The sequence below is a fragment of the Erythrolamprus reginae genome, chromosome 2 (genome assembly GCF_031021105.1).
Source record: "Erythrolamprus reginae isolate rEryReg1 chromosome 2, rEryReg1.hap1, whole genome shotgun sequence".
NCBI classification, from domain to species: domain Eukaryota; kingdom Metazoa; phylum Chordata; class Lepidosauria; order Squamata; family Dipsadidae; genus Erythrolamprus; species Erythrolamprus reginae.
The window spans coordinates 280485966-280500300 of record NC_091951.1 but is presented as its reverse complement, the minus strand read 5'-3'; the positions used below and the strand labels follow the sequence as shown (position 1 = coordinate 280500300).

General features: G+C 38.1%; 1 protein-coding gene across 4 annotated transcripts in view; it reads left to right on the top strand.

The window, feature by feature from the left end:
• The first annotated feature begins 1741 nt into the window (after window positions 1-1741).
• The window catches only part of GOLM1 (golgi membrane protein 1), a 30397-nt gene continuing 17803 nt past the window's right edge, over window positions 1742-14335 (top strand). The window contains exons 1-3 of one of the 4 annotated variants that reach the window (XM_070742776.1): window positions 1850-2072; window positions 7932-8061; window positions 13697-13842. In XM_070742776.1, the coding sequence (XP_070598877.1) occupies window positions 8013-8061; window positions 13697-13842 (195 nt within the window). In that variant the 5' untranslated portion in view covers window positions 1850-2072; window positions 7932-8012. Of the gene's footprint in view, window positions 2073-7931; window positions 8062-13696; window positions 13843-14335 lie in introns of those variants that run through there. The other 3 variants (XM_070742774.1, XM_070742775.1, XM_070742773.1) reach the window with 3 other exon arrangements.

Here is a 14335-nt window from a genome sequence, read left to right as displayed (position 1 = left end):
TGATCTAGGGCCCTGTTAGAATAGAATTTTTTTTTTTGATTTGTTTGTTTTTGTCAAGTACGTATTGGTAGTATACAAAGATATAACAATGCTTATATACATGATGTTCCAAAGAAACATTAGGATGGGATGGAAGGCAATAGAATATAATAGAATAGAATAGAATTATTTATGGGCCAAGTGTGATTGGACAGACAAGGAATTTATCTTTGATGCATATGCTCTCATGCGGTACAACCCTAAATGATCTTCTCAACTTTATGAACTTCAAGAGGGTTGGGGACTTCCAGGAATTGAAATCACCTGCACCTTTGAAAATTCATGAGGTTGACAAACACTATATTGCAAGAAAAAGGCTATTGAGGCTGATAGAACACAATGAAACTTATACACAAGAAAGAATGATGTTTTTCCTACACTCCCTATTTTTCCACGTAATCTCCGTCACTTTCTATGGCCTTCTTCCAGCAGGACATAAGGGCATGTATGCCCTGTTGGTACCACTCCTTGTTCTAATGGCCTCACCCGCAGTTGTTCTGTTCTTCTAATGGCCTCACCATACTTGTGAGGCCATCAGATGACAAGTACTAACCATACTTGTCATCTGAAGATTCTCTATAAACTGTACACAAACGTTTGTGAACGTTCCCAACAGTTTCTTTCTCTGCAATGAGAAATTAAATGACACGCTGCTTGTAACGTACATCACTTAGACGCCATTTCGAAACACTGCCACAGCTATGCTAACTGTCTGAAGAAACGCAAAATTTACACACACCTAACAATTCAAATAATGTACACTGCTCAAAAAATAATAATAAAGGGAACCCTTAAACAACACAATATAACTCCAAGTAAATCAAACTTCTGTGAAATCAAACTGTCCACTTAGGAAGCAACACCGATTGACAATCAATTTCACATGCTATTGTGCGCATTCAACTTTGTACAGAACAAAGTATTCAATGAGAATATTTCACTCATTCAGATGTAGGATGTTTTATTTTTTATTTTTTTTATTTATTTATTTTTTTATTTTTTTATTTATTCGATTTTTATGCCACCCTTCTCCTTAGACTCAGGGCGGCTTACAACATGTTAGCAATAGCACTTTTTAACAGAGTCAGCATATTGCCCCCACAATCCAGGTCCTCATTTTACCCACCTCGGAAGGATGGAATGTTCCCTTTATTATTTTGAGCAGTACCTATATAAAGTTTCGCATTAGTACCATTACTGTAGCCTGAGAAAAAAATATGGTGCATTACTTTCTGGGCGACCGGTGTTTTTGTGTGTGTGTGTGTGTGTGTGTGTGTAAAATTAAATTAATTAATTAATTTGTCAAGCATGTATAGGATAGTAGTTTGAATAAACATAGCATAAGTAAAAAAGTAATGATAAAAGAGGACAGTAGGACAGGGACGGTAGGCACAATGGTGCGCTTTTTCTTTCTTTCCCGCCCACCCCCTTAATCTCCAAGGAGCACAAAAGCAAGAGCGAGCAGGTGTGTTGAGGGGGTCTCGTTCCCCCTCGGCTATTTTCACACACACTCAGACGCGCACGCACGCTGCGAGCAGTTGGGGGCCGCGACTTCCCGCCCAAGAGCTGCTGCCCGCGTTCCTCCACGGGGCACAAACGAGGAGAAGAAGGGAGCCTCCTGTCTTGGTCTACCTGGGCGGCGGCGGCGGCAACGACGGCGGCTCCCTCGCCTGCACTTCCCGCTTTGCCCGCAGTGCCTCCTGCAGCACCAGCGGGAGTTGAGGCGGCCGGCGCCTCTGGCTCTTCCTTCTGGTGCCTTGTGAGGGCTTTCGGCTCGCCCCCCTCCCCCCCAACAGCAAAAAGCCGCAGCCGCCGCGGTCGCTTCTCCTCCTCCTGCTCAAGCCAGTCACTCCCCGCCGCCGCTCCTCACTGACGAGAGGGCGGGGAGGGTGGCTTTGAAAGGCGCCCCGCCGGGAGGCGAAAGCCAAGGCTACTTCCTCCTCGCCTTCGCCTCAGGGAACGGGAGGGTCGCCCTGCCAGCCTACCTATCTAAAAGCAAGGAGGGCCTCCTCGGAGGGTTGGGGGCGAGGAAGGTAAGCACCCCTCATTGTATACCCGCCCCCTTGTCTATCTTTCTGGGCTTCTCCGCTTCGGCCACCCCGTTTCTAGGATTTTTTTTTCCGCCGCCCATTCATCCCCCTTTTCTTTCTCTGCCCTTTTCCAGTGCTTTGGCGGTCAGTCCTTCTGGCCGCTTGCTCCCGAGGGAATTCTGGTTTAATTCCGCTTTCTTTGGCTGAAGGAACCGAGGTTGGTTGGGTTGAGTCCTTGGAGGACAAAGTGCTGCGGAAGGGGGAACAAAATATATATCTGGATTGCAATTAAAAGAATGGCATTAAATTAAATTTTAAAAAAACCCAAAGTACAGTTGTTATTTTATTTATTAATTTATTATTTATTAATTTAATTTCTATGCCGGCACACTCCCAAAGGACTCTGGGTGGCTTATTTAGAGTCTCCCCATTTCAGCCTTTGGCTTTCAGCTATCTGCAGCTTTTACTTCCAGGTCTGGCTTTTGACCAAGACAGGAGTATATTTTTTGCAATAATGAGTGACAAGAAAAGTGTCTTTGTTTATATAGATATAAATATATATAAATTATATAATTTATATATATAAATTATTTATTATTCAATTTCTATGCCGCCCTTCTTGAGGTGAGATATATATATGTTTTTGTAGATTTTCATGGGTATATGTTTGTAGATTGTGAGTTCTGGTTTTTCCCTGTGTAATATTTTGAGTGTCAAAATATTACATGGTTAAAAACCCAAACTCATAACAATCTACATATACATACATACATGCATACATACACACACACACACACGTCAAACAATAATAGGATGGTGGTTTGTATATACATAACACTAGAAAAAGTAATGATAAAAGCCAGTAGGATAGGGACGGTAGGCACAATGGTGCGCTTATGCACGCCCCTTAAAATCCTTTGCAGGGTTTTCTCCCAAATAAACACTCTTCTTTGAATTCTGTCCAAAGCAAGGGAGGTTGAAGTCGATACTGAGCAACATGATGGCTTTAAATATTAATTTGCTTCAAGTTATTGAATAAGTAAGCAGAAACTTAACTTGAGGGAGTTTTTTGAATGGTTGGAAAAAATGTACGGTAACTTGGTTGGGAAATTAAATGTGCTTGTGCTGTGCTGTGGTTAATACAGAAAGGTGATCAATGCTGATGATAATGCTCTGGAAGTAATGTGGAAACTTTCCGGTCCATCTTAATTTTGGGGAGCATTTTGTTTAGGTTTGCTGCCCATTAATCCAGACCCATTTAAGGCTGAAGTATGGTAATTTGAGTTTGAATAGACTGGTGAAAGCAGTTTGATAAAAAGGGATGTTATTTTAAGTCTTAGTTCAAAGATTTGCTTTGTTGATGATCTGCATTGATTTTGTCTTGTTTTTGAGTGTCGTTAAATGTATTACTGTATATGTCTTCAGTCTGATGAAGATATTAAAAATATTGTAGACCATTGTTAAATATTGTTAAAAATATTGTTAAAAATGGTCCCAAATAGATTTGGGATACATTTGATTTACACTGCCTGGAATCATATTTCCACTGTGAGCGTAATATTCAATTTGGAGGTATCTGTTCTACACAAAAGTTGAACTTTTATCAACTGAATCATATAATACTTTACCAATAGGAAAATTCAACTGTATTAATTTGCTTTATTTTAAAAAACTTGCAAATTATTAATAATTTAGCACATGAACTAATATAATTAATTAGGATCTGTGTTTGTACTGAAGAAACTAAAAATCTGAAGGCAAAAAACCTGGGAGAAAAACATGAGCAATTTTTTTAAACTTATATAATTGTAGTAAAAATATTCTAAATATTTCAATATTTCTCTTTGGGTTTGAGCATTACCTTAAAAGTTGGCAAAATGTACCAATTTGCATGCAGACCCAAACAAATATTTAGAAGAATTACAATGTATATAAATCATTGTAGTGAAGTGTAATGCAGTTTATGGATTATTTTTGTGATTAATTCTTGATGAGCACCGAAATCTAAAAGGAACTGATAACACAAAGAATTCTAATATGATTCATCAAGTTCTAATTGTAAATCACTCTCCCAGACTTTCAAAATAATTAGTGTACTTACTATAAGAATTTTATATAGTATGTTTGACGTTCACTTGATCTTAAATATAGATATTTAAAGCTAGTTTTTCTGTCAGCAGAACATACAACATTCCCAGTATAGATTCACTCTTCTTGAACAAATAATATAATATAATGGGCGAGATCATCCAGGGGCATGGGGGTGAGGTATCATCAGTCCGCTGATGATACCTAGCTGTACATCTCCACCCCATGTCCAGTCAACGAAGCAGTGCAAGTGATGTGCCGGTGCCTGGAGGCTGTTAGGGTCTGGATGGGTGTCAACAGACTCAAACTCAGCCCTGATAAGACGGAGTGGCTGTGGGGTTTGCTTCCCAAGGACAATCCCATCTATCCGTCCATTATCCTGGGGGGTGGGGAATTATTGACCCCCTCCGAGAGGGTCCGCAACTTTGGCATCCTCCTCAATCCACAGCTTACATTAGAGAACCATCTTTCAGCTGTGGTGAGGGGGGTGTTTGCCCAGGTTCGCCTGGTGCACCAGTTGCGGCCCTACCTGGACCGGGAATCACTGCTCACAATCACTTATGCCCTCTTTGACTACTATAATGCTCTCTACATGGGGCTACCTCTGAAGAGTGTTCAGAAACTTCAGATTGTGCAGAATGCAGCTGTGAGAGCAATCATGGGCTTCCCCAGGTATACCCATGTTACACCAACACTCTGCAGTCTGCATTGGTTGCCGATCAGTTTCCAGTCACAATTCAAAGTGTTGGTTATGACCTATAAAGCCCTTCATAGCATCGGACCAGAATTTCTCCAGGACCGCCTTCTGCCGCACGAATCCCAGCGACCGGTTAGGTCCCACAGAGTTGGCCTTCTCCGGGTCCCATTGACAAAACAATGTTGTCTGGCGGGACCCAAGGGAAGAGCCTTCTCTGTGGCAGCCCCTACCCTCTGGAATCAACTCCCCCTGGAGATTAGGATTGCCCCCACCCTCCTTGCATTTCGTAAACTCCTCAAAACCCACCTCTGCCGTCGGGCATGGGGAAATTGATTCCCCTGGGCCATTTCCACCTTATGTATGGTCCGTATGAGATGTATGATTGTTTTTATGTTAAGGGTTTTAAACTGTTTTAATATTGGATTTGTACAGTTTTCTTGTTGTGAGCCGCTCCGAGTCCTCGGAGATGGGTGGCATACAAACCTAATAAATAAATAAATAAATATGCAGTATACATAGTTGTGGTAAAAGAAAGCACAAGTACTGCCAATATTAGCAATAGCAATAGTACTTACTTATTTACTGCCTCACTGTGCTTTTACAGCCCTCCCTAAGCGGTCTACCGAGTCAGCATATTGTTCCCAGCAATCCGGATCCTCATTTTACCCACCTTGGAAGGATGGAATGCTAAGTCAATCTTGAGTCTGGTGAGATTTGAAATACCAAATTGCAGGCAGCAGGCAGGCAGCAGAAGTAGTCTTCAGTACTGCATTCTAACCATTGCGCCACCTCAGCTTTTAATATATAAATCACTTTATTTACAGACTTTATTATCTTTATTATCTAGCTTTACTAGATAAATGGTCAAAGCAATGGAAACTGCAGTTTAATGTTTCCAAATGTAAAATAATGCACTTGGGGAAAAGGAATCCTCAATCTGAGTATTGTATTGGCAGTTCTGTGTTAGCAAATACTTCAGAAGAAAAGGATTGAGGGGTAGTGATTTCTGACAGTCTCAAAATGGGTGAACAGTGCAGTCAGGCGGTAGGGAAAGCAAGTAGGATGCTTGGCTGCATAGCTAGAGGTATAACAAGCAGGAAGAGGGAGATTATGATCCCGCTATATAGAATGCTGGTGAGACCACATTTGGAATACTGTGTTCAGTTCTGGAGACCTCACCTACAAAAAGATATTGACAAAATTGAACGGGTCCAAAGACGGGCTACAAGAATGGTGGAAGGTCTTAAGCATAAAACGTATCAGGAAAGACTTAATGAACTCAATCTGTATAGTCTGGAGGACAGAAGGAAAAGGGGGGACATGATCGAAACATTTAAATATATTAAAGGGTTAAATAAGGTCCAGGAGGGAAGTGTTTTTAATAGGAAAGTGAACACAAGAACAAGGGGACACAATCTGAAGTTAGTTGGGGGAAAGATCAAAAGCAACATGAGAAAATATTATTTTACTGAAAGAGTAGTAGATCCTTGGAACAAACTTCCAGCAGACGTGGTAGATAAATCCACAATAATTGAATTTAAACATGCCTGGGATAAACATATATCCATCCTAAGATAAAATACAGAAAATAGTATAAGGGCAGACTAGATGGACCAGGAGGTCTTTTTCTGCCGTCAGACTTCTATGTTTCTATCTTAAAGTACATGTCAAAATAACAAAAGTATTTATTTTAGTATCTGCTCAGCACAGTATGCAAGGAATAATAGTTTGTCCAAGACAACTCTGCAAATTTACAGCAGAGGTTTGCCTAAAATGTTTATTTACTGCAATGTTATTAATGTATAGTTTTTTTTACTCTTTATCCATGAGATTTTAAATTAATTCAGATGAGTTTTGCTTGTTGGTATTGACACTGTGCAGTTTACAAAGAATTACTTTACAACTGTCACAACTGATTTTTGCTGCTCGAACATAAGTCAATCAATTCTGATTAAATAACAAACTTTCTGGAAAAAAAGGCTTTACTGTGTGCAGTGACTTAAAAGGTCTCTGAATGCTGCGCTATGGTATTTCTTTAGTGAATACACACTCTTATTCAAGTGTTACAAAAAATGATCATCCATTTGTTTAGATTTTCTGAAATACTGGAGCACTGAAAAGTAAAAGGGAGCACCTTTTAACACCTCAGCTCTTAATAGGTATCTTGAGCATAGCATCTGGAGCACCACTGGCATTGACAAAATCACTATCCCCAAAAGGCAGCTTTTCTTGGAACAGCTTACATCCGGTGACAATGTAGGTTGACCTTATTTGATGACCATTCATTTAGCAACTATTTAAAGTTATGCTGCTGAATGAAGGGTAGTTACAAAATTTTTAGTGACCCCACAGTCACATGATAAAAATTTGGGTGGCCACACTTAAAACTGCTGGGGGCGCTGCAATACTCACTGCCTATCTTTCCCCGGTATCAGCAGGGAAAACAGCCCTTGGCTGCAGTGCTGGGCCTTGGCCTAAAATAGAGGCCCGGGGACTGGGGCCTTCAGCAATCTCAGCCATTTCCACCACTCAAGATCTCGACGCCAGCTCTAGCACCACTGTTACTACTCAGAAACGACACCTTGCAGCATTCTTCAATGCACGTGATCCTGGCGAGCTGCACAAATGCTCCCTTCACTTAATATTTCTGAGGATCTGCTGCCATGTGCTGCTCACCTTCTGGCATTTTCTCCTGCTTTTGAGAGGCCCATTTGACTTATCTGACACATCTTCCTGTCACACCAGGCCTTCTTGTCTGAAACCATAAAAGCCTCTGGAAGACTTTGAATGAAGTGTTAGGCCATGTAGGATGCTCAATAGGAGAAAAACAAAAAAAATGCTTGTTTCTGGGTGAAACAAGCAATACATGATTTCCGACAGTTTACTTTCGAGAATTGTTTATAAAAGTTGGTGACAAATGCTGGACTGTTAGATCCAACTAAGAAATTTGACTATAAAATCATGTTTCAACCTTTTTTTCTGCTGTTACTGCATTTGAGATTGATATAAACAGAATCGTAAATGAAGCTCTTGAAATATGTATGTTAAGATGCATATGTGCTTAATTATATCCCCAGTATGAAGATTTTGAGAACATCTATATAATCCATGATGCTTTGGGTCATTGTTTCAGAGATAATTCCTTACCAAATCCATCAATGCCTTCAACAGTGGCAGAGCTTCTAAAGTACTGGAAAAGGCATATAAGTAAGACTAATAAATAAATAAAATAAATAATAAAGTTATTGAGAGTCCAGGGATATATTTGGAGATGTGAGTATGTGATGCATCATTTCACTCAGTTAAAGGTTTACAGCCACAAGAGTTTTAGTGGCATATACATAAGTTCCTGTGATTAAAAATTGTGCTGACGTGTTTGCGATAATGTCACAATGCCGTTCCTGTACTTACGTTCTAATTCAAATATATAAATCATTGACTTTGCATTGTCTTTATCATATTTATCATAGTTGTATATGTATATCTGTCTTTTGTGAAGTACAGTAGTTAAGAAAAGTGTTAATGCTTGGTCCTGCAGGTTTTTAGACTTTTTAACTCTTATTCTTTATACCTGTCTTAATAATAATATTAATATTGTAAATAATATTATCTTTATTGATACATTAAAGTTAAAAGAAAAAGACAAGTATGGATTGTATGTATAAAATATTTTATTTACAAATGTGCTGGCTGTTACATAGTTATAATGATACCAATAGAAGATAATATTTGTAGCTCAACTCAACTCTGAACTTGATGCTCTGTGAGTTTGATTGTTTTCTTGGAGAGATTTTATTATTAAACCAGGTAACATTATCAGTAGTACTAGTAGTGAGTGGGGTTGCTCTCATTTTATATACTAGTGGTTTGCCCTGTTAGTGGGAAAGATTTTGGTGGTTGCTTGATTAGGCTGTTGTTTACAGTTTGCCTGTTGGTCTGAGTTGGTAGTTTTTTGAAAGTGATATTGTTTGCTTCCTGATTGTTGATTTAGTGTTGATTATGGGGTTAATGTCTGTTCAACTGGGTGTTGATTGCTGGTAGGGAAGTGTTTTGGTCTCCCTTTTTTTGCTTTTTTGTTTCTTTTTAATGGTATATATCTATTGATGGCTGATTTGTCTGAGTGCCAAGCTTTTAGGAATTCTCTTAGGTTTTGGAACTTGGTATTTTCTAGAGTGCTCACAGTTTCTCAATTGACACTATGGTTAAGTCTGTCCATGTGTTGTGAAAGGAGTTTTCATCATGTCTTTTGATTGCTTGTTGGTGTTCATCGGTGCACTCTGTTAGTTTTCTTCCTGCTTATCTTACATAATTCCTGTTTTAATATTTAAATTGTATGCTATAGATCAGTGCTGTCAAACTCACGGCCCACAGGCCAGATGCGTCACATACTGGTCACGCCCACAGCCTGTTTAGCGAACGGGGGAGTGTGTTACAATTTGTCTTGTGATGCTGCCGTGACAATGCGAGTTTGACATCCCTGTTTTAGATTGTTCCAGGTTTTTTTCTGGGGCTGTTGGGTCTTTTGGTTTACTTAGGAAGTTTTGGAGGGCTTTAGTCAGTATGTGTGCTATGGTGATGCTGTGTGTCATTGTAATAGTCTGGTGGTGGTTTCTGAGACGTTTTTGCTGTACTGCATAGCAATATTATCCTTTTCACAGCTAGTGTTTGTTGAGTGGCCAGGCATTTTTTGATAAAGTTATGTGGGTATCCATTTTGTTGGAAGATCTTGTGTAGATAATCAATTTCCTTTTTGCTGATGTTCAGGGTTTCTGCAATGTGCTTGTGCTCATCTAAGTAGTGTTCTGACACAGCTTCTCTTGTGAGAGGTTGGTTTTTACTTTGGTAGTGGAGCAGTTGATTGGTATGGGTAGTTTTATGAAGACCTGTGTTTCTAATTTGCTATCACTGCGTCTGCTAATGGGGATATCCAGGAAGGATAGTTTTTTAAAAAAAAAATAATTTAATTTAATTTTATCTTATTTTATCTTTTATTTATTTATTTATTTATTTATTTATCTAATTTATTTTATTTGTCAAATAAATATTATAGTTTGTATTAACATAACAAGTTATTCTTTTCTTCTTACCTTGTGAATTTTATTTCTTTGAAGATGTTGATGGTTTCCTATGTGTTCTGTACTTACTGTAGTTCTTTTTTATTATGACAAAGATGTCATCTATATTTTGGGTTGTATGCATGGGAATGCTAATATAGATTTCAGGTGTTGCATTGATAAGAATAAAGAGGCGTCTCTCACATAAATATCTTTATAGAGCTACTCTATTGTCAGAAAACAGCAAGACAATTTGGTCCCAATTTATAATATATTGTCAGTCTTGACAAAATCTCTTTTCTTTGGAAGAGAAAGAATGGGGATTCATGAGTGGGAGATAATTACATTTTAAGCATTGTGTATCATCTTGGAGTAACAAACTCCTGATATCCATCCTGAGCACAAAAGTCTGCAAATCAGAGTATAACTAAGCATCTTGCTTCCTTGACAAAAAAGGATACATACCGATACATTCCTTTTTCACAAGAAAGATCTTAATCAACTTCAAAGGAATAATCTAATCCCATTGAAGAAAGTGCCAATTAATTAGAAGATAAGAAGCAACCGATAGAAATAAATCAAGGAAAAAAGCAACCTATAATAATGGAGAAATTTCTTGACAGTTAGAACAATTAATCAGTGGAGCAACCAAAATTGTGGATATTTTTAAGAAGAGATTGGACAAAAATTTGTTTGAAATGGTATAGGGCTTCCTGACTCAGGAAGGTTTGGACTAGGAGACCTCCAAGGTCCCTTCCAACTCTGTTATTAATTTTTAAATACTGTAAATCACGCAGAATCTCATCCATTTCATATAGCAGGATGGGTTTTCTATTTTAAAGATCAACAGTTTTTCAAGCATCTCTCCAACTATGGTATTTCTTTCTTGCATGACATTTGCAAGAAATGGACTCTAATATGGAGTTGGATATTTATTACATCAACTGATGCAAAACATTTCAAAGCAAGGCATGTGGGAATCTTAAAGACAGAAGAGCATTTCTGATTACCTCAAGGTTGGAAGAAAAATATTATCCTTCCCACTCTTGGAACATTTGGAAGTGGTTTTCTTGCTATACTACAAAGAGAGGGAAATCATATTTAATATTAATATTTATGCTCTTGGCTTAGAATGCAGGTATAGATCAGAACCCTCCACAAGTGAATCAATTAACGTAGCCTTCTGTACTGAAGCCCATCCAGGACCCTCAGTTTTATTACAGTCAGAAACATCTAAATGCTAGGGTGGAGTTTAACAATGAGGCTCTTTTTGAGAAGCTTAGCGTAGCTCTGAGGAAGCAGTATTAGAGACCCCTTTATTACCAAGCCCTGCAAAGAATCTGATGTAACTTGGCTGGTCTCTGCATCAAATAATTTGCTCTGCTTTGGATTTGTGCATATTAAATAATTTGCTTGCCAGGAACTGTCTTGCTTGAATGTACCTTTGGGAGGAATGGCAGAAAGCTTACTGTTGACTCTCAGCTAACTTCTGGTAATATGACTCATTGCGACCATTTCTGAAGTCATTCAGTAAAACATTAGCCAGACGTTGAATTGAAATATCCCCAAATAAAGAACTATTGTACTGTCCAGAGAAATGATAAGAGTTGTATCACCCTGAATCCCACTTAGGATATTGGAACAGCTGATGAATACTGATGAAATCTTATCTGGATGCATAGAAAAAAATAAGTTAATATAAGCCCTATGTTGATTATGTTGTTTGAACATGAATGCCTGAAAACAAAAAGGCAAGGAGCTTTGATGGTGCAGTGATTAGAATGCAATATTGCATGGTAATTCTACTGACTGCCAGGAGTTCAATCCTCACTGGCTCAAGGTTGACCCAGCCTTCTATCCCTTCAAGGCCAGTAAAATGAAGACCCAGATTGTTGGGAGCAATATGCTGATTCTGAAAATCGTGATTAGAGAGGATTTTAATTCACTGTGAAGTAGTATATAAATCTTATTCTTATTCAAGGAACTGCTTAGATTATAAATAGCAGATTATAATAGCACACCAGGTAGCCCTGCTTAATGTCAAACAATCATACAAATTTTATAGTAGTAGAATGTCAAAATCACTTTAACACTTGGCAGATATTAATTCAATGTGTCAGTAATTGCCTAGTCTCACTTTTTTGACATTTAATAGTTGTAATGTACCCTAAGACTAGGTCAAATAAATACCTGTATTGGAGTAAGAGAATGTTATAAAACTGTATTATGTGCAGATCCAGAGTATATGCTACATAACCTTGCAAGGCAACTAATGAAGTTTGAAACATGGCTCCCAGTTTTGTTATTGGAAAGAGTAAATCTCATAATATCAAATCCTATACAGAGCACAAATCCTTATACAGAGGGAATTGATGCCATGAAGAATACTATCAAACTGGTAGAAATGAAATTTTTGAAAAATATTCTTGCTGCCCCAAGTTGTTTAGCCATACAGTTCTGTGAAGTGTGGTGGCAATGCCTCGGTTAAGTTTTTCCCCATCAGCCTATTTGCCTTGTATTATCAGAGGAGCATTCTCGGAGTTGGAAGAATGCTGAAGTGCTCAGAACGGGACTTCTTTGGCTGGTTCCTTCTTAGCCTGACAGACCAGACATGTAATCACTCAAAGGATATGGAGTACCAACTGGAGGATAATAGGACACTACATAACTGCGAAGGCAGGATTTTAAAGGAACTTTGAGAAAGGAAGTTGAGAAATGACTTGAGAAAAGTCCTTGAGGTTGAGAAAAATTGTCAAAGAAGTCAACAGTAAGCCCAACCAAAGAATCACTGAGACCAGCCCCACCAACACCGACAGGACAAGCCACTAGAACAGAGGTTGACAACTACTTTTCAGACTTGTGGACTTCAACTCCCAGAAATCTCCAGCCAGCATACTTCAACTCTCAGAGAATTCTGAGAGTTAAAGTCCACAAGTCTTAAAGTTGCCAAGTTTGAAGACCTCTGCACTAGAATATAAACTGAGAACAAACAACACTGCTTACCAGCACTGATGATATTACTTATTTTGAGTGGTGAATTGTCTGCAAGAAAACAAGCAAACTCAGAGAGTACCCAGAAAAAACCCTCAGAAAGGACTTTATTTATTTTATTTTATTTATTTTTATTTATATTTGTCAAACAAGTATAGTATTATAGTTCATCTTAACATGACATAACATAAGCAGAACGTAGTAATAAAAAGGATAATAAGACAGTAGGACAGGGACATTAGGCACATAAGTGCACTTATGCACGCCCCTTACTTTGTTTGCCCACAACATAGTGCATAATCATCAGCTCTTCTTCTGGGCGCATATTCCAAAATCCTCTAATCCAAATGAATTTGTGATTTGGAGCTATTGAAATCCTCCCCCCTGTACTGCTGCATTGCATTTTATACAAGAGCAAATTGAATTCTTTTATTTCTTCTTCTCTGTGACAGTATTCTGGATAAACAGATATTTATTGCAGAGAGCTCCACTTTCTGACACTAATATTTGGATTACAATATTATGGTTAAATTCTATGTTGCTGCAGCAGTTAAAATGTGTCATACAACATTGCTTCCTGATTATTATGCTTGTATATGTTTCTGTGGGGGGTTTTCCTCCTATTGAAATATATAGATATGCAGTACAGTATATGTATACACGTGTATTTGTTAACTCATCAAGTTTTAAGCTACCTCTGAACAGATACTGCTACTGGAAAGGTTTTTTTTATTGCTTGGAAATGTTCATTAAATCAGCAAAAGTAAAGATAAATATTTCTCTTTTTAAACCAACAGAAATCTGTAACTTTAAAATGGTCGGGCTAGGAAACAGTCGTCGTGGGATAAAATCACCACCTCTTCTAGTAGCAGCACTTTTGGCTTGTATAATTGTCCTGGGATTTAATTACTGGATAGCAAGTTCCCATAGTGTTGATTTACAGGTATTGCTCTTTTGTTGGTTTTTCGCAATGAGTGAATCAATGTACTGTATATATTTACTTCAAAATGTTAGTTTTTAATCTCAATGCACTTTAGAATAATTGTATCTGACAAACATTTGAAACTTGGCAAATAAGGAAGAAGAAAAGTACCTGGTAAAAGATTGCATCCTGTTCAACTAGGAAATAATGTAATTTTGTTCCAGGAATTAGCAGCCTGGTGCTCTTGAGCATTGTGGTATCAATGATTTCACAAGATAGTGTTCACTGAACTCTACATTTTTTCCCCAAATCTCATGAGACAGTAAAATCTAAAACTATCTCTGTATTAACACAATGTTTCATGAGAGTCTCACTATTTACATTTCATTTTTCAAATACTTTTGGCACCGATAACATTGCACAATTCTGGATGACCTTAGGCTAATTTTATATGATTGAAAAGACAATTTTCAATTTATTCTGTCTCCATATTATATGTGTTGCATATGTGTAA